Source organism: Mustela nivalis, assembly GCF_964662115.1.
Source record: "Mustela nivalis genome assembly, chromosome: 14".
Taxonomy (NCBI): domain Eukaryota; kingdom Metazoa; phylum Chordata; class Mammalia; order Carnivora; family Mustelidae; genus Mustela; species Mustela nivalis.
Window position 1 is genome coordinate 48900536 of NC_139033.1, and position 24647 is coordinate 48925182.

Sequence of the window (24647 nt, forward strand, 5' to 3'; positions counted from 1 at the left end):
CTTTTGACTGGTGTACCATTGGTATATTTACTTCCCTTTTATTTTGATGCTTTCTGTCTTAAGATTTTTGTCTCTTGCTAAGTGCCATAGAGTTGGTGCATTGGGTTTATATCTTTTCCTACAGTCTGACAATCTTTTATTCCCTTTTTAATAGTAGCATTTAGTTCATTTTAGTTAATGTAATTACAGTATCTTTGAGGTAGTATCCTCCAAAATATCATTTGTATTCTATTAGACCACCTGTTTCTTTTTTCTATCTTTTCTTTTTTCCTTTAGCTTTTTTTTTTTTTTTAAGATTTTACCTATTTGTCAGAGACAGAGGGAGAGAGAGCGAGCAAGCACAGGCAGACAGAGAGGTAGGCAGAGGCAGAGGGAGAAGCAGGCTCTCTGCCGAGCAAGGAGCCCGATGTGGGACTCGATCCCAGGACTCTGGGATCATGACCTGAGCCGAAGGCAGCTGCCTAACCAACTGAGCCACCCAGGCGTCCCTCCTTTAGCTTTTATTAGTATTTTGGCATTTGCTAACTTCTTAGATACACATTTTTTTCCTGCTACTTGTTCAGAGTTTACCTGGAAACAAATTATTCCTTTTACCATTTCCCAGATTTTAAAACAATGGAACTCAATTTACTTCCTCTTACCCTCTGAATCATTGTTAGCCCTACTTTCTGTTCTATAATATTTTAGATACCACCATGCATTTGTACTGTTTTAAGATACTAATATTCATTTACATTTAGACTCTATTGACACTTTTCCATGTTCTTATTTTTCTTGATACTTCTGTTTTGGTCAGTGATCAGTTTCTTTCATTTAGTTAACATTTGCTGTCAATGAATTCTTTCAGCTTCTGCTTTTCTAGAAATTTCTTTCATTCACATTGAGTTTTGCTGATACAAAATTCTAGATTGACAGCTGTTTTCTTTCATCCTTTCAGAGTTATTGTCTTCAGACGTCATCTCTAATGAGGTTTTAGATGAGTCCTATTGCTGCTTTTTGAAGATAATATATTGTATTTTCTGAATGCTTTCAAATTTTCTTTTTGTTTGTAGTCATTTAAGTAAGTTGCACTTTGTGGTTTTCTTCCTAATACCTTTGCTTGGATTTCTCAGTACTTTTTCTTACTTATCTTTGGGTTAGGAAATTCCATTATTTTCTCTTCAAATATTGCTTGTACCTAAGTTGCCAGATTACAATTTTGTTATTACCTTTTATCATGCCCCATTTATCTCTGATTCAGTTTTATGAGTTTTCCATACTTTTAGTGCTCTATGCTTCAGTCTGGATATTATCTATGGACTGTTCTTCTGGTTCATTAATACTCTGTACTTTATTTAGTCATCTGTTCATTATATCCATTCATTTCTTAATTTCAAAAGCTCTATTTTTCAGTTCTACAATGTTAGTCTGAGTCTTATAAATTCTAAATCTCTAGAAAATATCTTATCATCTCTTTTATCAAGATATTAATGACCATTAGCTATGTCACTAATCTATGGACTTTTTAAAATTATGCATTTTATCCTTGGTTTACTTTCTCATTAGATTGATATTTTTTATTCCATGATGGGCATTGCATATGAAAAGTTATAGCTGCTCTATATGATATGATTTTCTTCAGCTTGGGTTCAAAGATCCTCTGATAAACTACCTTTTGGGGGGAATACATCACATTAATCTTTTTAGGAATTAAGCTAAGTGGAGTCTGGATTCTAGTTTTGTAGGGCTCATTCTACAGCTGATTTGTCCTTTCTTTTGGATGTTCTTCAGTGCTTCCAACTGAAACCTGTGGTGATTACCAAAGAACTTTCACATTGATGGATAATAAGGCATAATTTTGCTCTTCTCTGCCTCATGAGTCAACTGAAACCATAATTTTGCTTTTCAGCAGTTTTCTGCTTAGCTTCTGAGCCTCTTCCCTGCAAAGTTGAAGAACTGTGCATGTGTCTTGGGCATAAAATCACTCAGTGCAGGAGCTCTCTCTGTACCTCCTTCCTTTCTAGGATGCCAGCCACTTTCTCCTCACTGTCTCGGCTTTCCCTAACTATAATTATTGCCTCTCTAGTCCTGTGAGATTGCCAAAAAATCTGTTTGTTTTTCTATTTCTTAGCACAGTTTCTTACCAATTTTTAAGAATCAGCCAATTTCCTGAGAGGAAAAGTGATTTGCAGAATATCAGCTCATCTCTCTGCTGTTTCACTTATATCTTGGCCCTTGAAGCTCTAGTTGCTTCATCAATTCATAAATGCTTTAAAACAAACTTTTTAAAACAGATTTTATGTGGATTTCCTAATTATTCCTGGCAGGTCTGCCACAGATGAATCCACTAGAACCTGAAGAAAAGTCTGTTTGTTTTTTATTTATGAAAATGTGTAGTGGTATTTGTGTGTGTGTGTTTGTTTTGCATAAAGGGTATTTTTATTTAACTCTATTCAATATTTTATAAGATGTGTATTATATATATAGCTTGTATATATGTAGGAATATGTGTGTATGTGTGTGTATATGTTATGTGTGCGTATATGTTATATATGTGTATATGTAGCTAGCATATTTTGTTGCTTTTAACTGCAGGATAATATCATATAATTTGCTTTCAATACAACTTACATATTCATTCACATTGTGATGGATATTCATATGTTGCCTGTAATTCCCTGCTACCACAATCAGTGTGTAACATACATATCACCTCATGGTCCTGTGTGAGAATTTCTTTGTGATGTACATGTACTAATGAGGGGATGATTGCTTATATATACACATATAATTATTTACTTCTTTAAATGGTGTTCTAATATATCATCTTGAAAATTACTTTTTATTGATGTTTAAGTCCATACATTTTAATGAAATACTATATATTTTAATATGGTCACACTCTTTAAAAAATTCTTAAAGATCCTGCATTACACATTTGAGAAATTTTCCCTGCTTTCCAAGATTTTGTATGCTTTAAAAATTACTTGTTTATGGTTTAAAAAGGCACTGTCAGCAAAATCGATCCACCTTAGATAAATGGTCTAAACCTGGAATTACGATGATCTGTAAGTGGCGGAAAGAAATGACGTCTACTAAAGAGGTATGTTTCTGCTTATTTTTCTTCAGCATTTATCACTGTTTTGCTTTATGTGTTTGATGATAAGTTATTTGGAGCATAAACCTTAAAAACTGTTGCCTTTTTATTGTCAGTATATACTTTTATTGGTGTAAGTTGCATATTTTCCTCCTTTTGAGTTTTTTTGACTTTTTAACTTTAATTTTTCATCTCCATATTTTTAAAGATCTATTTATTTATGAAAGAGTGCATGAGGGAGTTGGAGAGCGAGAGGAGAGAAAGAATCCTCAGACTCTCCAATGAACATGAAGCTGAAGTGGAGCTTGATCCCAAGACCCTGACATCATGACATGACCCAAAATCAAGAACCAGTTAACCAACTGAACCTCCAAGGTGCCCCCTCATCTCCATATATTAAAAAATCATGATACATTCTATTATTTTAATTTTGTAGTCAACGTCTGGTACTTTTACTGTGAACAGTATATTGTTAAATTTTATTTTTTAACTTATTATGAAACCATTTATTTTGGAATTTGTAAATCTTCTATACTTAATTAAATAATTATAGTTTACTTATTTTGTCTATTTTCATATTGTCGATAATCATTTTAATTTTGTCCTTGCTGCCTGTTGTATTTCATAGCTGTTTTATGCTAGAATATATATATTATTCAATGACATATTAAGCATTAATCTTTATCAGTAGTACCAGTGCTTATTTTTATATTTTGAAAATAAATATATATATTTCATTAATTATTAAGTAATAAAACATTTGTTAAATCTCCACTATTTTGGTTGAAAGTTTTAGTATAATTTTGCTGATCCCACACTTCCCCAAAATATAAAATATCCCAATTTTTATTGATAATGGAAGGCTAAAAGAAGTCTGGCTAAAGAATAATAAATTGGAGGAGCTCCTGGGTGGCTCAGTCAGTTGAGCAACCAGCTCTTGGTTGTGGCTCAGGTCATGATTTCATGGGTCATGGGATAGAGTTCCACATCAGTTCCATGCTCAGAGAAGAATCTGCCTGAAGATTCTTTTCCTCTACACTTCCCTTCACTCACCGTATCTTTCTCTCTCAAATAAAAATGAATAAATCTTAAGAAAAAAAGAATAGTAGATTGGAAACAGGAGGATGTTTGTGTTTTGGGGAGCTAACAAGAAATATCTTCAAGGTAAACTGAAACAGGATAAGCTTTTAAAATGGCTCTAGGTCAAATGCTTGTTAAAGAGCCAAGACCCAAGAATTAGAGAAGTCACTTCAAAGACCACAACTTAAAAATAGGCCTGGAATATAAAAGTAAAATGAGGTCAGGACTCATGAAAAAAAAATTGTGAGAGGAAGATCATGAACAAATGGGAACCTTGTGAATTATTTGGCGTGAGAACTGATGGAGGCCTTTGATTTATCTTTTTGGAAATTGTTGGTATATAGCTAATAATATGTCAACCTGCTTTAAAGGATTTCAGTAGAGCTAGTGCTATAAGAATTTAAATCAGAATGAATCCTTGAGTACTGGTAAGTCAGAGACTTCATAGTGTAGTGAAACTTTGACTCTGAAAAGAGAGAGAAGATATAGACAATCAGAAATTGGAAGAATGCAATCTGACTCTAACAATAATAATGAATATTATGAAGAAGAGGGTCAATAAAGACAGACTGAATAGCTGTGATATATTGCTGACCAATCTTTGCTTTTTCCTTTTTTTAAGTTTTTACATTAATTCCAGTTAGATAACGTACAGCGTTATATTAGTTACAGGTGAACAATATAGTGATTCAGCAATTCCATAGATCACCTGGTGCTTGCTCATTGTAACAGGTGCACTTCTTAATCCCCATCATCTATTTAAAACATCCCCTCACCCACATCCCCTTTGGCAATCTTCAATTTGTTTTCTATAATTAAGAGTCTCTTTCTCAGTTTCTCTCTCTCTCTCTCTCTTTTTCCTTTTGTTCATTTGTTTTGCTTTCTAAATTCCACATATGAATGCACTCAGATATTTTTTTTCTTTCTCTGGTTGACTTATTTTGCTTATCATTATACTCTCTTACTCCATCCATGTGATTGCAAATGGCAAGATTTCATTCTTTTCCATGGCTGAATAATACTGCATTGAATATATATATTTTTATATATGCATGCCACTTCTTTATCCATTCATCAACCCATCCATCGATCCATTGATCTTGGGCTGCTTCCATATCTTGGCTACTGTAAATAATGCTGTTATAAACATAAGGGTGCATGTATCCCTTCAGAGTTTTTGTATTCTTTGGGTAAATATCTAGTGGTGTGATTGTTGGATCATAGGGTATTCTATATTTAACTTTCTGAGGAATCTCCATGTTGTTTTCCATGTGGCTGCACCAGTTTACCTTCCCACCAACAGTGCTAAAGGGTTCCTTTTTCCCCATATCCTTACCAACACCTGTTGTTTCTTGTATTTTTGATTTTAGACATTCTGAGAGATGTGAGGTGGTATAGCATTGTAGTTTAGATTTGCATTTCCCTGATGGTAAGTGTTGATGAGCAACTTTTCATATATCTGTTGGCCATCTGTATGTTTTCTCTGCAGAAATGTTCATGTATTCTACCCATTTTTTAATTTGATTATTTGGTTTTGCAGTGTTGAGTTTTATAAATTCTTTATATATTTTGGTTAGTAACTCTTTGTCAGATATGTCATTTGCATAACTCTTTGTCAGATATGTCATTTGCAAATATCTCCTCCTATTCTATTGGTTGCTTTTTAGTTTTGTTGATTGTTTCTTTCACTGTACAGAAACTTTTTATTTTGATGTACTCCCAATACTTTATTTTTGCTTTCATTTTCCTTGCCTCAGAAAACAAGTTGCTATCGCTGATGTCAGAGAAGTTAATGCCTATGCTCTCTTCTAGGATTTTTATGGTTTCAGGTCTCACATTTAAGTTCTTTAATTCATTTTGGATTTATTTTTGCATTCAGTGTAAGAAAATGGTACTGCTGATCAATCTCAATAGGAAATACCAGGCAAAAGAAATATAAATGTAATTATCATCTATTTTCCCAGTTCTGAAGGAAAACTGTCTATTCTTCCTTTAGGCAGTAAGCTCCATTAGGATAAGGATCATTTTTGTCATCTAATATATATCCCCTACTTACCAAAAACCTAAGAATTAGTACATGTTTAATAATTGTGTATTGAAAGAAAGAAGAAAAGAAGAGAGATGATAAGCTTTTTCGTGGTTTGGGTTAATGAGTTTTTCACTCATGAGCCCTCAAATCCTAATTTAGGTTGTTACAGAGTAAATACTGAATATGTTGAAGAAAAACAAATGTGCAAGTGGTTCATAGTGAAAGGATTTCTTGTGATACTAATTGGGAAAGCATTTGTCTTGCAAGATTTGGAGTTGGGTGTGCTTGTAAGATAAATCTTTTCCATTAACATCAGAGCCAGCATTCTTAATAGAATGATATGGAACATTAAAACAATTATCCATTTTCCATTATCAGATACTTCCTTCTACTCCACCCACATACCAGTAAAATGCCTTTGTATTACTAATCTGGGTATTACTAAAGATTACTGAAGATCACAACATTCTCAAAACCTTTTGAGATATTATTTTGTAGAAGATCCTAAACACATCTAATAATACTATTTTTAAGTAAGGGACTAGAGAAAATACAGACTAAACTATAATATTGAATAAATTGTATAAGCTTTATCAATCAAACTATATATTAAACTATTTTTTAAATGATTAAAATGGATGTAAACAATCATATAATGAATCACCAATAGTCTTAAATTCAACTGGATTTCTTAAAAACAAACAGAACTCAAGTGTTCTTTTCATTGTTTCTCAAAGTGTATATAGATATTTGTAACCGGAATGCAAAATTAAGTAGGGTAAATACTGAACCATTTCAATAGTCAAAGAATCATTCTGAAGTAAACACAGCCACTTGTACAGAATGGTCTGTTTCCCAGGGAGGGAACTTGTTTGAGGCTGTGTGTTTTGGGTGGCAAAAAGGTGGTTACCTAGCAACAACCCCTCCTTCCAAGTCTCCACTGCTAGAATGGTATTGTTCACGTCAGCAAATTGATTACTTGTTTGCTGAATCGAAAGAGAACAATGTAATAATGTGGTAGGGTATAAATCTCAAACGTAAGAAACTTACAGGTTTTTCCTCTGTGTTCGATCATCTTCCCACTCCTTATCTGGTGCTGGTAGAAGCTTGTTTGAAGAGATTGGATAACAAAGAATATGCTGTTCATCAAATGACAATGAGAGAAACAACCGATGTTTTAATTAATAACATTTATTTCTGTTTGCTTTTAAAACAAGCAGTGAAACAGTTACTATATTCACAATAGCATTAGCTCTGGGCAAGAGGTAATTTTATCACAATGTGTCCTTAGAAATGAGACAGCCCAGGGTGGGATGGAGTTCTGTAGTAACAGAGTTTAAATAGTCTAGACAGGTTTTAGATGACAGCATTTTGCCACCTGAAGGTAAAATTAATGAAATACTAATTTATATAAAACATACAAATAAGGTACTTATGTTTACAACAAATGAGTTTAACCATATGGTAGCAATAACTTAGCCAGAAAATACACACTCTGGTAAACCTCACACCATATATTTTGTTTACCTATGATATATGCATAACAAATAAATGCCATTTTCATCTAATGAATGTCTATTCCTAGGAACAATCCCACTAGGTTCATGCATAACTGAGGAAGCAAGTAATGTGAATGAAGTGAAAAGATAAGGATACAAAATACAGGGTCTGCCAATGGAAAAAAAAATGAATTCAGTAAATTAATTTGTGTGCTTTCATAGCATGACAATATAAGATTTTTAAAAATCTGTTAGAAGAATGTTAAAATGCCAAGTATGTGGGAGCAAGTAGAAAGGGAAAGAAAAGGACTTCGGTTTATAAAATTTTCCATGATGCAAAAGACTGAAGCTAATTTTTCCCCAGACACAGTCCTGACGCTCAGAGCAACTGTTTGCCAATGTGGAGGAAACTGTCACTTGTACAGTAGCTTTCTGAGAGCCACCCAGTACCCCCTCCTCCCCCATCCCAACATATACCTAATGCCATTTGCTCACTGAGCTCCAGAGCAAGGGAATTCTTTGCGGAGCAATAATTGATAGTTGGAGTTACAACCTGAGTTCTCCCCTTTGGAAAATTGCTAAATATTTGTTTTAAAAGGCACACTCTTCAGATTAAAATTAATCAGATTTTGGCACCAGATATTCTCCAGTTCCTCAACCCCAGAAATATCATCAGTTCAGAAAAACAACATATTTGAAAAAAATATATTCCTTTGAAAATAACCAATAATTATCAATTTCATTCATTTTCAATTTTGGTCTGATTCTTGTAACTCTTTTGCACAATCCTATTAGAAGTCAGGTCTTTTAACCAGAAACGTCATTCCAGGAGCAGTCTCATTATATGCAAAAGTCATAACTGAAAGTGAGTCTGAATATAGAAGGGATTATTCCCATCTGTTCCTAAGTACTTTAACTGGTCAAATGTCAGATATTAAAGGGAGGAGAGCTGATAGACAGATGGAGCAACAGCATTAGCAAAATGTCTAGATTATTTATTAGAAAATAAGTGATTATAGTGGGAAAACTGTTGTCTTATTTCAAATGGATCAATGTGCAATGGATTCTTTTCTAACATAGGTATAAAGTATCAAAGAAAAAATTAGAAAGGGAGAAACATATTCCTGCATGTCACAATGTTCATTTGATGCAGAAATTTTTCTCTTCTCATTCTTACCCTAAATCACCTCTGTAAATTTCATTATTCTGATAACTCACAGACACGCTTTTACTGATCTTGATGATCAGAAGATTTTCTATTAGAAACTGACAGGAATGAGTTTGGGGGCTCATTTCCATGTGCCTCTGAGCCCCCACAGAGTAGCAGAGCTAATCTCCAGTAGTCCAACAGTTAAAATAATTGATGAGAATGTGTTGAATCCTCAGGAGAGAAGGGAGGAAGAAAGAAGGAGAGGAGAGGCTTGGAGGGCGGAGGGGAGGAGGGCAGGTGCTGATTTCAACCCTGTAGCGTCAGGATTGCGTCAATTCGGGTTTCAGCCACGTCTAGTGTCTCAGAGACGAGCTTCTCAGAAGAGCCAAAACAGGAACAGGGGTGGCAAATCACTGTGCGAGAGCAAGTGGACCTCCCTCTTTGCCTCCTCCCGTTCCAGGCGCAGGTCCCCTGAGCTCGCGCTGTTGTTTTCAGCACTCGGGAAAGCCAGCGCTTCAGATCCAGGCAAGTGAATCAAGCCAGGGAGTTTTCCGTTCAGCACCTCGGACAGAGCACGCAGCAAAAAATGGCTCCGATCACTACCAGCCGGGAAGAATTTGGTAAGCAAGTTACTCAACTTATAACTGTGGTTGTTCTTGAATACTCCAGAGTGGGCTGTGATGTTGGTGTTGTTCTTGTTGTGTTTTCAGGGGATGCTGGATATAGATTTCCTAGGTAGTTAATCTGAAAGAGAATGAGAACTGGAAAGGGGCAGTCGTGGCTTATCTCTGTTGTTTCTCCCTTCTTTGCTATCTTTCTCCTCAAAATTGCCTTCTGCTGGGGAGATTTTACATCCAAGAAGTTCCTAAACGTTCATGTAGCTCTGTAAATCGCAGCACGCGCTAAGTAAAGGAAAGGGAGTCTGTTGTGTGTTTTTGGTTTCATTAATTCTGTAGGTGATTTTTATTTGTAGGTAAATCTGTTTTTAACTTACCAGAACAAGCCAATGTTTCTGGGATTACATAAGGGTTTGATCTCAGTATAAAACAACTTGAATGTTGGGGGTTTGGGGTGTATATTTCATTTTGCAGTGTACCATAAGGTTGTTTTTCTCTGCTATGTTTTTCTTGTATCCTTGAAATATGTTGCTAGTGGAAGACAGAGAATCCTCTGATGCTAGGGTTAAAGTGGTATTTGAAATGAACGGACTTGTTTCATTGCATTTCGCAGGTGAGGTAACCAAAGCCCAGAGATGTGAGAGAAGTATGGCACGTCAAACAGTTAACTAAAAGCTACTGGAAAGTAAAATTAGGAATCCGGTTTTCCAATTCAATTTCCCTCTTCCTATACCAAATTTTTGGCACCATTGCTCTCCTTCTCTCAGTAAATAAAATCAGATGTACTTCAAATTAAAAAGTCATATTTTTAGGTCCCATTATATTTCAAAGACAGGAGATGAAGTTTTACTTACTTTACAAGTATTCAAAAAAATCAGGAAATTTTATAGAAGTTTGTGAATAAGGAATGATATTTATGAATAAATCACAATTGTTATTAAACTGAGGGAATGACTGAGGTCTTTACTCTCAGAAGCTTAAGACCTTATCAGTGGAGAATACAGAGGGAGTATGTGCGTCTTTCCATGATACATTGAATATTTTGCCTTATGACATAAGTATTGAATAGAGACAATCTGTGACATTATATTCAGAGATGAGTTTCCTTTATAGCCTTTCATTTGGGTGATTGAGTTTATATTGTTGTGATGTTTATTCCTGATTTCTGATTTGAAAATAAGAAATTTTCTAATACTGAGGCATTTTCAGAGATAGGGCTAGGGAAAAATATGTTCTAGCTTGGGCCATTGGTCTATTTAGGGAAAAAAAAAAAAAGGATCATTTTCTATTGCATTTATTGTTCTCCTAGCAATGACTTTGGTTTTGCTTCTTGGCCTTGGATTATTGGAGAGTCCAGGAGTGGATTCCCCCCCCCCCCACAGAGACTTGAATAGGAGGAAAAACCACAAAGCTGATACTAAGTTTAACTGATTATCTTTAGCTCTCGCCTCATTCTTTTTCTGTAGTATTTACTGCTTTTTCTACTTGGGGAATTCAAAGGTTTGTTTTTCATCTTTACATGATCAGTTCCTTAATCTAATTAAACTATGGAATATTTTTACTGTTGTTTTTTTAATCTTATATATGTCTGCTCTTATTTGTCATTACTGATTCTTATATTCTTTGAGTTCAGTTTTGAAATTATGAAGTAGATAGGCAAAAGATTTGGGGGGATGGGGAACGGGAGTAACAAAAGATTGTTCTTTCAGGGGTTATTCCAACAAGCCTTAACCCTTTCCTGACTGGGACCTTTAACTTTACTATTCACTATTTGGGATAAAAATGCACAAGAATGAAACTAAATCCAGATAATACTACATTAGTTATATTCACTATGATTAAATTAAACATTGACTCAATTGCTGCTCTGTGTCCGATATAACAATACTGCTTTTACTTAAACAGTGTTACTAATCATTAGTTGGAGGAATATGCTTACATATGGGGCATGATAAGCTTCATGCATAATCAGTGCTACCTAATGTCAGTAATTTAATGTGCCCTCATTAAGGTAAGAATGCCAAGTTCAATTTTATTACCATTTGCCATGTGGAAAAATGTTAGAAAAAAATCAGTTATGGATAAAATTGAACTCTAAATTATCTATATTCACTCTTAATACATGCTAAAGAATGATGATTCATTTGTAGCCATTGTTTTATTTTTATCCCACTTAGGGATTTGTACTTCAGATAATTCAGTGTTTGAGAAATTTTGGTCTGTATACCAGGAGTTTGCAGTGATAGAAGTTATATAATAACAATACCCTGCTGTTCATCTTTTTTTGTTCTTTTTTCCTTAATGTATGTAATATTTCTCTTACCAGTGTTCCATAATTGAAATGGAAATTATTGATGAGTTTGTGATAATAGCAGATAATGTTCCTTCATTTCTTCAAATTCCTGGAACCGCTAGCCCTTAGGTGTTTCCTTATTGAATCCGGGATAAATGACGAACTAATAAGAATACAAAATTTCTCAGTATTTAAAGAATGTGCATTTAGAGTTTCATGGTCAGTAAAAACTGATGCTTCTGGAAAGCTTCAAAATGTCAAGAAAGTATAATGAAATTAGTACTGATTTATCATGCTATAGTTAACTCACATTACCTGAGAAAACAAAGGTAGGTCAGGGTCATTCAGCATCCCTCATCCCTGACCTAAGCCTGGTCACCTTTTTATTTTATTTGAAAAAAAAAAAAAAACCTACTGAAATGAAGAAGTTTCTATCATAGTGTATTTCTTTTCTGTATGTCACGGAGTGTATGTGTTTATTCCTGAAGGTGATATGAAATGTGTACATAACTCATACCCAGAACAGTCAGAAAGTAATCCAATCTGTGCAACCTACAGCAATTGCCAGCTCCAGCATGCTTTTCAAATAGGCTCATATCTCCAACTCTACTCCTTTAATGTATTTTATTGGTCATTTGATTTTTCAGATGAAATCCCCACAGTGGTGGGGATCTTCAGTGCATTTGGCTTGGTCTTCACAGTCTCTCTGTTTGCTTGGATCTGCTGTCAGAGAAAATCCTCTAAGTCTAACAAGACTCCTCCATATAAGTTTGTGCACGTACTAAAAGGAGTTGATATTTATCCTGAAAATCTAAGTAGCAAGAAGAAGTTTGGAGCAGATGACAAAAATGAAGTAAAGAATAAACCAGCTGTGCCAAAGAATTCATTACATCTTGACCTTGAGAAGAGAGATCTCAATGGCAATTTTCCCAAAACAAACCTCAAAGCTAGTAGCCCTTCTGATCTGGAGAATGTGACCCCAAAGCTCTTTTCAGAAGGGGAGAAAGAGGCTGTTTCCCCTGATAGCTTAAAGTCCAGCACTTCCATTACTTCAGAAGAGAAACAGGAGAAGCTGGGAACCCTCTTCTTCTCCTTAGAGTACAACTTTGAGAAGAAAGCATTTGTGGTGAATATCAAGGAAGCCCGTGGCTTGCCAGCCATGGATGAGCAGTCAATGACCTCTGACCCATATATCAAAATGACGATCCTCCCAGAGAAGAAGCATAAAGTGAAAACCAGAGTTCTGAGAAAGACCTTGGACCCGGCTTTTGATGAGACCTTTACGTTCTATGGGATCCTGTACACCCAGATCCAAGAGTTGGCCTTGCACTTCACAATCTTGAGTTTTGACAGGTTTTCAAGAGATGATATCATTGGAGAAGTCCTTATTCCTCTTGCAGGAATTGAATTATCTGATGGAAAAATGTTAATGAACAGAGAGATTATCAAGAGAAATGTTAGGGTAATTCACTTTTAGTGCTTAAAGTATTTAGAAACAATCTCTTATGTAGCTTTTGTGTATCTAGGGGATTTTCACTAAACTATAAGTTTTATACATATCATCTTTACCATGTTTAATTATTATTAATCATAATCAAATGGGGAACAAGGGACTAGAGTAGATGAAAGAAAATTTAATCCACAACTGAAATGCTTAAAGTATTTTAATTATATAAAATAAATAGGCATCCATTATGGGTATTTAAATAGCACTTATATAAATATTTCTATTAATGCTTATCATAAGTATTTTGACTAGGACTTCCACTTAACCTAAAATGCAGGTAAATATTTCTTATTCATAAACAAGTTAACAACAATGTTTTAACATCAGCATAATTGAATTTGAAATTGAAATTGAAAATTAAATCAGTTTATCCTGAGGATTTGGAAGTTGTATTGACTTTTTATGGAATGGCTTTTCAAAGATGAGCCATCACATCATTTGAATTATAAATGTTCATCACTATTTTGTATGACAAGAAGTGAGTTACTCTGCCTTTGTAGTTATATGGCTGTAGTAGTTCTGAAACTATTAGACAATGATAAGATACCAAATTTAATCCCATTTCCCCCTTTAAAAACAGAACTCAGTTGATTTAAACTGTAGTACTTCAGAGTAATTTGTTTCTGTAAGGCATGATTTTATAGAATACCATAAAGATCACCTTTGTTTCTTTGTTGAAATTATGAACAGTCAAGGTTCAGAAAATTAAGTAGCTTGTTTGAGACACCAAGGTGTTTAGCGGCAGAGTAGGAATAAAGATCTATTCCCTACTCTGATTTTTCTTGAACTACTTATTCATATAATGACCCCATGTCAGTTTTTGTATATAGATTGAAGTTCTAGGAGCTCTGGCCCGCCATCATTCTTAGTTATAATCTAGCCCTGAGTTTACATATTTGTTAATATCAGGTAATACTTGTAATTTGAGTTCTTGGTCTTCTTAACAAATGTCTTTAAAGTACAAATAAAATCTAAGTAGCATACAAAGAAGTATCTTATGATACCCTCCAAAAACAAAGTATCAAAAAATTGGGTCAATTCCTTCAAATACCTAATTCATTTCTTGGATTTGAAAGAGGACTTTGAGTGGGGGCTAGGGACAGAGAATTTTAACTCCATCAGTCCTCTGGGACAGGAGATGGTAGCAGTTAGAATAAATGTCAGTTGCTCTGAATTTAAATTCCACTAATGTCAGTGCTTTTTAAAAAATCAAAATCAAATCAAACTTATCATGAGTCATTTGCCCTACATAGATCCATTCAAATGATTAGACATTTATTAATAACTTCAAAAAGAAATCATTTAGTTAAAAAGTAAAAACAGATAAACAAACAACAACAACAATACCTCAGTATAGGCTGTATTCTCAATATCCTTTTAAAGATTTCTGGTAATGGGTGTGGCTAACTCATTACAAATTTTAATATCCGGTAGTACCGAAAACCACCACAAGATGGCAGACAATTGTTTTTAGAAGGTGATAGTATGGAACAAAACCTTGTGATTGCTGTTGAATTCTTTAGCATATTAAAATAAAAAGAAGTAGGAAAACTATATTTAAATAACAATATTATATTGTTTTAAAATATTTTTAAGTATGAATTTCAAAACAAGAAAAATAATAAAAATATTTATACCACATCTCTCTTTGTTTAGAAGTCTTCAGGACGTGGTGAGTTACTGATCTCTCTCTGCTATCAGTCCACGACAAATACTCTGACTGTGGTTGTTTTAAAAGCTCGACACCTGCCTAAATCTGATGTGTCTGGACTTTCAGGTAAGAATGCTTCTGAAAAATTCAGCCTCAGTGTATAAGTAATACATTGGGCAAAATAGGTAGCAACTTACATGACTTTGATTTACCTTTTACCCACAAGCACAAGTGATCTGATTGTTTTTCTGTTTCTCATTTAATGAAATAACAATGTAAGCCAGTGCCATTAGCGAGAAAAAGAAAACTATCTAGTCTAAGTTTTAAGCCATTGCTAATACATGGTAGATATCTGACTGTATGGGTTTGAAGCAGAAAACAGTAATAAATGCTGAGGTAAGAGATCATAGCCAAAAATTTCTCAATGGTTTGGGAGAAGAGTTCTTAATTTTAGTATTTTTGGTGAGCCTGCCTCACCAAACACTTATGCTTCTGTTGTTTTTATTATTTTTCCTATAATTCTTTAAGGATCTGCTTTAAACATTAGCTTTTAGTTTTGTGACTAATTGAAAAAAAATTCCTTGTTGTATCACACAGTGAAAAGAATACTTGACCTATGGAGTAAAATCATCTGAGTTCAAATTCTAACCCTTCCATTTTAGTATATAATCTTGACTGTCTTTCATAATCTCTGTACAAAGTAGTTGTAATAATGCTTACCTTGAGGGGGATTGTGAAGACTAGAAAGATATACCTCATTAAATAACTTCTATTTCTGTTATTATTACTACTATTGTTTATTAATGGCGGTTGAAGACATGATCTTAAAGTTTTGGATTAGGACACTCAAATGAACTCACATGCTTCAACCAGAAAGAGACAAAAATAATATAATTAAATATATGATAAGTAGCATGATCCTAAAATCCATACATTAAGGGTGACACAGGGAAGGTGAGCTTTGGAAAACAGGAAGCAAACCCAGCTGGGGATTAAAGAAACACAAAATTTAAAGCACTAAAGGACATTGCCATTGTGAATTCTAAATGCCCGTACAACAGAAAAGTAGAGAGGTAGAGAGACTCTACCAAAGTCATACAATTCAATCAGGTTAGGTCTTGTCTAATGCTTTTTTCTTCTATCTTATTTTCTGGACTGAGTTATACATAATCAGAATGAGCCATTAGAAGTTTTTGTTGTTGTTGTTGTTGTTGTTTTAATGATCTCTTCTTCTTGCCATTAAACTCCCTTTCCCATCCTATGGTTTATAACGGTTTTCTCTTCACATTGCATATTCTTGTTTTCATTTTGTTGGCAATAGGTCAAGCTTGATCCATATTTTCCCTTTGTTCTGACACCTTTTCATTCCAATCTCATTTTATTGGCATGCATCAATCTCTAAGGGCACCATTACGTTGAGATCAACTCTCCAGCCAGGTTCTGCCAGGATAATGTCTGTCATTTACCATTGCAGATCCCTACGTGAAAGTGAACCTGTACCATGCCAAAAAGAGAATCTCAAAAAAGAAGACTCATGTGAAGAAATGCACCCCCAATGCGGTGTTCAATGAACTGTTTGTCTTTGATATTCCTTGTGAGGGTCTTGAAGAGATAAGTGTTGAATTTCTGGTTTTGGATTCTGAAAGGGGGTCCAGAAATGAGGTGATAGGGCGGTTGGTCCTGGGTGCAGCTGCAGAAGGCACCGGTGGAGAGCACTGGAAAGAGATCTGTGACTATCCCAGGAGACAAATTGCTAAGTGGCATATGCTCTGTGATGGGTAGTGTCCTAGCCATGATAAGTTGGAACTTAATGATTTTTACTAAGAAAGGAGCAATTTTCTTTCCTTTTTTCTCCTGATTCGTGATTACTAGCTTGTGACAGCAAGCTGCTCTTTTGTTGTTGTTGTTGTTGTTTGAAATGGATTGAATTAGCAGACCAGAAAGTAACTGTAAATGTGTATCATGATATTTTCCCCAATATTAGAGAAGTTGGATAAATTTTCATGAGCTACTCAGTCTCTTCTGCAGGTTACCAGAGTAGCTGAGCATTTTATGAATCCTGCAGTGCAATCCCAAGCTATAGATGTGGTTTAGAAGGTGATGATCTTGTGGGAACATGTCACGGGAGAGCGATGTGATTTTTAGGATTTGCAAATGAAGAGCATGTTTTCTCTTATGAAAATTCATCCATTTTTCTTCAGATGGGGAAATCAGTTTTTATTTAAATCCAAAGATATTAAAGAAATGTTCTCTAGTTTGTTTTTATTCATTATGTCATGTGCAAATGGTTGTCTTGCATATAAAAGTATATGGTCATTTCTCTTTGTAATTATTTGATACAACTTATTATACCAGGAGTATCTTGGTTTTGTTTCAAAAGGACAGTGAACAAGCTGAGAAATCATTTTATTAAAGGGCTGAGTTGAGAACACTGTGGCTGAAATATTATTTTTCTCCCTCCTAAGGTTATATGTGAGTCAGATTGTTAGAAAATATGATCTCACATAAGAACTGCGGCCTTGAATTATTCACTGCCCTTCACAAACATCAGTGTAGTTGAAGAAAGCCCTGATTACCTTTGTGAAATTGTGGAATTAGTTAGTGGGTAAAGAAATAAACTTCAGCTAGAAATCCAGTTAGAAATGCAGCTTTCTGAAAAGAAATATGTACGGTACATAAGTGTGCATTCGAGGCCATCCCTCGTCTGCAGAAAGGACATGACTAAGTCTTCTAGCAGCTTGTCCTCCCCCAGAAAGGACTAAGCTACTATTTGGAAAGACACAGACAGACTTGAAGTTTTAACCACTGCCAGATAGAAAGCATCACTTAAACCAAGAAACTAAGTAATGCCTGAAAAATAGCTATACAGCAAAGCCTAATATAATTTACACGTTTTCACACAAAATCTATTTAGGCTGTCAAATTAGCACAACAAAGTATGTTTCACTATCTTTCCTAGGCTAATTTGTCTTGAGCTGTTGTCTGTGGAGCAGTTTATAGACTTGTGTCTTTTGTGGTTTGCCAGTGCCAGGGCTCTGAAATTGTGAAAACCTGCTGGAGAAAAGCAGCACCCTGGGATTACTTGAAAGGACCAATGTCACCATATTTGTGTTTTTAGAGCCTATGAGTGAAACTGGACACAGTTGAATTATTAAATATGCAAGTTAGAGATAAAGTCTACTGAAAAACTTACATTTTGAGTCAGGTTTTGTGTCAGTACCTTAGCTGTTTTTGAGAATGTGTTTGATATCTCAGTGTTTGTAAATTCTATGACAATGCATTTTCACAACAACATACATGCTTTTTATGACTATGCCTAATGTAAAGAAAATGTTTTACATTCTGTATGTACAAAGATCGAAGTCTGCCTCTTTTTTGTGCTTTAAGATGACTTTGGGATTAAAAAAAAAAAAAAAAAAAGAAGAGTATTCCCTAATCATTGTCTTTAATCCAACAGAAGGTCACCTCACAGCATTTCCATAAAAGCAACACAAAATGAATCGTAGTCAGTGTGTGCTTTGGGGAGGTCAGATGGCCTTTTTATTGTATGTATATTTGTTATCATGGACCATGGAGTAGAATCTATTTTGGAGTTCTGAAAAGTTGTGAGGAGTCAACTCGAAGTATCCTTCACAGCAGCCAGAAGGTAATGGTGGTACCAAGTAAAGTATGGTTGTTGGAGGGTGATTTTTCTTTTTTCTAATTGGAACAGCAAAACCAACAATGAATACTTTCAAAATTACAATGAAGAATTTGTAAATAGTTTTTAGTTTTTAAAATTTAAAGTGTTTTTGAGTGTGAAAAGTTGAGTAAAACTCTTTGTAACTGCTTTTAAGAAAAGAAAGAAGGAAAACTAGAAAGGAATTGAAACAGGCAGGGACATCTGCGATCCCATCATCTTCTGAAAATTAAACTGTTTTATAATGTATTACAATATCAGTGTGAATATCTTGAATTCTGTTGCAAATCCTGCACTGTATGAAACATGTAAATTACCTGTTTGTCCGATTAGCCAATCCAACCACCCTCATGGGGAGGTCTCTGTGTTTGAAGAACCATGTAACTCAGTAACTGACTTGTTCTGATGTTGTGACTCAATAGAAGTGATTTGGAAGGAAGCATGGTGTATGAGACGGTGTCTGTTCTTTTGTGCCAGCTCTGTATGATGTTTGTAAGACCATGTTTGTAAGACATGAATAAATTGCTGCTTTTGCCCAACCCATTTCAACTCCAACTTTTTGCCAATAGACTCTGTATTAAGAATTCTATTATTTCTTCCTAAGCTTCAAGTTTCTTGAATGCATCTCCCGGTGCAGAATAGGGATCACTAGGGATTCAGCACCAAGGTCTTCCATATATTTTATTTTATTTTGCTTAATCCTCATAACAATCGTCAGGGAAAATTATGATTATCCCTGTGTTACAGAAGCAAGAGGACTTGAGGAGCTTAGGCAGTTGACTCAAGAGCATATGGATAGTGAATAAAAGGATTTCTTGGCTGACTCTGCTCTTCCCTTCCTGCCAAACCACTCTCCTGGAGAAGTCCTCGTCAATGAATCAGCTAGACCCTTAAAGGGGATAATGCCCAAATTCTGTGACTTACCCGTTCTTCTTTTCTTAAAATATTTTATTTAGTTATTTATTTGGGAGATAGAGAGAACATGAGTTGGGGGGAAGGGCAGAGGGACAGGGACACGCACAACTCCCTGCTGAGTGGGGCTTGATCCCAGGACCCTAAGATCATGACCTGAGCCAAAGTTGGATGCTTAACCAGCTGAGCCACCCAGGTACCCTCAGACTTTTCCTTTCTACAGTATATTCACTTTTTCGTATTTTATTTGCTTTTTCACTATTTTCTAGCACCATTCTTTATTCTCCCTTTTTTTCTCTCTTTGGCTATCTTACTTCTCATTTTAGTCTCTTTCATTACTTATTTTATATTACTGCCTTTTATTTTCTTTTTAATATTCCCCATGTCCTTACACCAGATAGATACGGTTAGAAAACTGGTGTGGAAATGGAAGTCTTATTTCTTCTTAGAAAGGGGGAGGAAAAACTCTCAGGACATCTTCAGCATTCCCATCAAACACCAGCTAAGGTAAATGGGAATTATGGGACTCACCATTGGAGGATCAGCCACTGTTTATAACATCAGTTTGTATCAACAGGTGAATGGATAAATGAATTTTGGTCTGTCTACACAGTGGAATTCTACTGAACAATGAAAATAACTGAACTACTGATAGGTGCAGCAACATAAAGAGTCTTAATAATTATGCTGCATTAAGGAAGGCAGATAATTTCCCCTGTCCCTCCAATGTAGAATATATGATGTAGATTTCAGTTATAGAAGATGTTTGAAAAATGCAAACTAATCTATAGTGATAAGCAGATCAGTGTTTACTTGGGATTGAAAGGGAGCACAGAGAGGTGTAACTAAGAGACATTAAAAAGGAACAGGAGAAAAATTTAGGGGTGATGGGCATGTTCATTTTCTTGATTGTGATTATGGTTACATGGTTATATACATGAATCAAAATTTATCAAATCCTACAATGTGCAGTTTATTATATATAAATTATACCTAAATCGAACTGTTAAGAAAGAAAAGCATAAGATAAAAGCCCCTTAAAACCATTTTTTTTTAAAAGATTTTATCCATTTGTTTGACAGACAGAGATCACAAGTAGGCAGAGAGGCAGGCAGAAAGAGAGGAGGAAGCAGGCTCCCTACTGAGCAGAAAGCCCGATGCGGGGCTCGATCCAAGGACTCTGGGATCATGACCCAAGCCGAAGGCAGAGGCTTTAACCCACTGAGCCACCCAGGTCCCCCAAAACAATTATTTTTTTAAATAAGAAAGGGGTAAATATACTAACATTACTACCAAGAGTATGATTTCTAAACTTTAGTAATATGTAGCACACTTTGGGAGCAATTCATTTTTCTTAACATATATCTCCCCAAGAATATATAGTTAGGTGACCGCATCCCTATGCAAGTATGCCACCAACTCATTCTTTAAAGCAAATTATTTGTTTGCTTTTATTTATCTTTTTAAGAAATTGATTTCTAATTCCAATTTTGTTTTAATGTTCTATGAAGTATTTACATATTTTATTTATTTATTTTTATTATGTTCAGTTAGCCAGCATATAGTACATCGTAAGTTCTTGATGTGGTGTTCAACGATTCATTAGTTGCATATAACACCCAATGCTCATCACAGCACATGCCCTCCTTATTTAATATTTACATATTTACAATTTTCTAAAGATCCATTTACAAAACAAAGGACATTAACAGAAGCCTATCTTCTATTTTTATAGTCACCCATATCTCCTTTCTCATACACAATGACTTTTAAAAGTTATAATTTAATCCTTCCAATTTTTAATATAAACAAATATGTACATTTATTCATATTTCTCTATTTGTTAGTTGAACAAAAGCATGCTATACAATATATCATGGAGATAATTCCCTGGCTGCATATACAGCAAGTCCTTATTCCTCTTTATAGTTGTATAATAATCTTTACAACATTAATTTTAAATGGCTATTTGGGAACATGTATTTATTCTCCCATTTTAACATAAGACCTTCATATATTTCATTTCTCATTACATGTCTGAAGTAGCTAGGTTGCATATAGTAAGCTCAATGAATATTTATTTAATTAAGGTATAAGACACTGTATCAGATTTGAATCAAATTTAATTGATTATTGTATGGGAAAAATTATAAAAACCACTATTGTTAAGGAATAATAGTAGAAAAAAGTCACTCTAAGATATAAAAGGATTTTTTTGTCCTTCTAATATAATTTATTATATATGAGAATGAATATGAATAAAATAGACATCCCAAACTTTTTCAAATTAGTTTTGGGATGAACTATGTTTTATTGTTTATTTCTTAGAACTGGATTTATGCTCACAATTTCTAGTATTAAGCTAGTACTAAAGTGATTCTCTATTCCCTGATAGGACATCATCTGAGCTCAAGGAAAGACCATTTAAAATCAAGTAGGATATGGATTTCACTTGAAAATTTACTTTGGATGAGGGGAAAAAGAAGAAGAACAAGAAGAAAGAATATTTCCTGTGGATGATTCCAACATTGAGGTTGTATAGCACACATGAAAAATAGCCCAGTGCAATACCAAAGCTCATCTAAGCGAAAGATTTTAAGATCAGGGAGTTCCTGAAGGACCTACTTAGGTGGCCCATGCAAGGTCATGCAGAGAGCAGTTGGGAAATCCGAGCAAGCAAGTAGATGCCCAGGCCACACCTTGAATGTCCACATGGCACTTGTGGAGAAGGCAGGAGCACACTGAAAGTATTGTCTCAGGCTCTGCTACAGTGGTAACTCATTCATTCAGAGGAGAACCCATAGAGACACACCTTTGGATGGGAAATACATCTAGTTCTCAACCCCAAATTGGCCCCCTGACCCAAGTTGCAGAGTGAGGACTCTAGTAAAGCTTCTATATTACCTCTATTGCTAACAAACACTACCTTGCACTTGGAATTACTTGTCTAAAGTTTGTATTCTTTCCTGACAGGGAATCTCTCTGTGATATGCATTCTTGTATCTCCCTTATCTGTTCATAGTAGGAGGTAATGCAAACATTTATTGGATTGAAATTTAAAACAATAATATAATGCATTTGCTAATTTATATCCTCTCGCTCAATGTGCAGCACAACACAAGATGTAGTTAATATTCCTTCAGGTACTGATGAAAAAGATAAATATCAGAATCGTATCTAATTTTGAACCTCATAGTGGCAAAGGTGAGATGGAATCTAGGGCCTCCTGAATACAAAGTCCTGATTGTGTATACAAACATCACACTGACCTGCCTTTAAGCTGGCACAGAATCTTGTGTTTTGCCTCTTTCCCAATTCCCATGTTGATGTCAGACACATGAAAAACACTGAAAATACTGTGAATTACGGTTGCATGAATTCCCTAGGTTTGTTCATTCATTCTTCCTTCCAACTTCTCTCCCTTCCTTCTTCCCTCCCTTCCCCCCTTTTCCTTCCTTCCTTCCCTCCTTCCTTAACACAGATCATACAACAAAGACTCTATCCCTGACTAAACTTTAGTCAGGCTTCCACAAGCCCAGGTTTTAGCAAAGAATCCTGCTAAGCTAGTTTTTTGAAAATCCCAGCCCCAACACTTGATATCTGTTCATGTTTATCACACCCATCTTTGATATTTAAGTCCTTGACCTACCTTTAGCAAGAATTCTGTCAAGCCAATTTACTAAGAATCCCTCTACTCTTGATACCTAATAAAGTTCCTCTTAGTAATCTTACATCCACTAACCCTGCACTCTGCTCATTAATTATAAACCCCCAGTTATCTTTGCTGTATTCTGACTGGCATTCAATCTCTCTCCCTTATTACAATAATCTTGAATAAAGTCTGCCTTGCTATGTTTAACAAGCCATTTTCTCTTTAACAGTGATAGAAAATGAAACTGAATATGTGTGGGTTTTCCACTAAAAGCTTTTAAGAACTTCTGTTTATTTCTCTGAACATTTGTGTTTGAAAGTTTGACACAGAGGTGACAGCTCAAGGTCATCATAAATACCAATGCTAATGCAGCAGTCGTGCTTTTGTGGAAAACCATGCTGAGGTGTAATATGAGGTCAAATCAGATCTTAACAGAAACCTGATGGGCTCAATTATCTATGTACTGGGAAGTGTTTTTCTTACTTTAAAGGAAACATTTCCATTCAGACTCTAGTAAGTAAAATTCCACAGTTCTTGATTTTATGTTAGTAAAATTTAAATTGGTTAAATTGCTTTATTAGGTCAAATTCTCCTTCATATGAAATATTTTCATTATCTCTTTGTCTTAATGGATTAAAAAAAAAAAAAGCACGAGTTCCAAATTTAATTTCCCTTGGTCTGAATCTTGACTTCATTTCTTATTATCTGTGTGAGGACTGTTTGTTATTAAACACTCGTGTGTCTCAATTTTTCCCTCTCTAAAAAAGGGCTGATAACAATTCCATCATAACACAATGTCCAGATTGCATCATAACACAATGTCCAGGCTAGTGGTGAGAATGATTAATTCTGTGTGGAGACAGGTTTCAGAAAATGTGTATTGAGTTTCTTTGGATCCAAAGAAGCAAAAAAATAAAATCTAGTAAATTAAACTGCAAGTCTTTTAAAATAGGTATTGATATCTGTTAGTAGTTCATCTGCTTCTAGAAGCTTACAGTTCTATTTTACAACATATTGTTACATCCATTTAAATATTTAATCCTTACAATGAAATCATAAAGATGGTAAGAAATATATTATTTTTCTATTGTTTGCAAGTTTGGTGATTTTTTTGCAGATTAACTTTTGTATTTTACCAAATGGAGGCAGTTGAGGGGATAGAAAAAGTCATGGGACTGGAGGGAGAGGGCATTTCAGAGTTTAGGTTTAAGGTAGGACAGAGCCAAAGCACACAGAAAACAGAAAACAGAGAAAAAAAGAATTATGATTCAGACAAATTCCAAACCATGATGATGGGGACATGGCACGAATGATGGGGAGAAAAGATGAGGTCAAGGGAATAAGGAGAGAATACCACTTCTGGGGAAAAAATATTTTATTTTAAGTAAAACTAGAAAAATGTTTTATTTTGGAGTAATTGAAATGTCATGTTTATTGGTCAACTTACTTTATTGCTATGTTAATGCAGCTCTGCCTTCATCCATGCATATTACTATATACAT

At 34.8% G+C, this 24647-nt stretch overlaps 1 protein-coding gene across 2 annotated transcripts; it reads left to right on the top strand.

The window, feature by feature from the left end:
- The first annotated feature begins 9134 nt into the window (after window positions 1-9134).
- Window positions 9135-19124, top strand: SYT4 (synaptotagmin 4). Of its 2 annotated transcripts, none has more exons than XM_082699389.1 (4): window positions 9135-9454; window positions 12392-13206; window positions 14911-15028; window positions 16377-19124. In XM_082699389.1, the coding sequence occupies exons 1-4, from the start codon at window positions 9421-9423 to the stop codon at window positions 16682-16684; spliced, it is 1275 nt and encodes a 424-aa protein (XP_082555515.1). In that variant the 5' UTR covers window positions 9135-9420; the 3' UTR covers window positions 16685-19124. The 2 variants fall into 2 exon arrangements, with proteins under 2 accessions (XP_082555515.1, XP_082555514.1); XM_082699388.1 differs by having other exon boundaries at window positions 9137-9454; window positions 14908-15028.
- Window positions 19125-24647: the final 5523 nt, after the last annotated feature.

Bases quoted from the DNA above. Each gene is read 5' to 3' on its own strand.
- SYT4 (XM_082699388.1), top strand. From the start codon at position 9,421: ATGGCTCCGATCACTACCAGCCGGGAAGAATTTG. The intron at 9,455-12,391 runs GTAAGCAAGTTA...TTGATTTTTCAG, and splicing joins TACCAGCCGGGAAGAATTTG to ATGAAATCCCCACAGTGGTG. The intron at 15,029-16,376 runs GTAAGAATGCTT...TTACCATTGCAG, and splicing joins TGATGTGTCTGGACTTTCAG to ATCCCTACGTGAAAGTGAAC.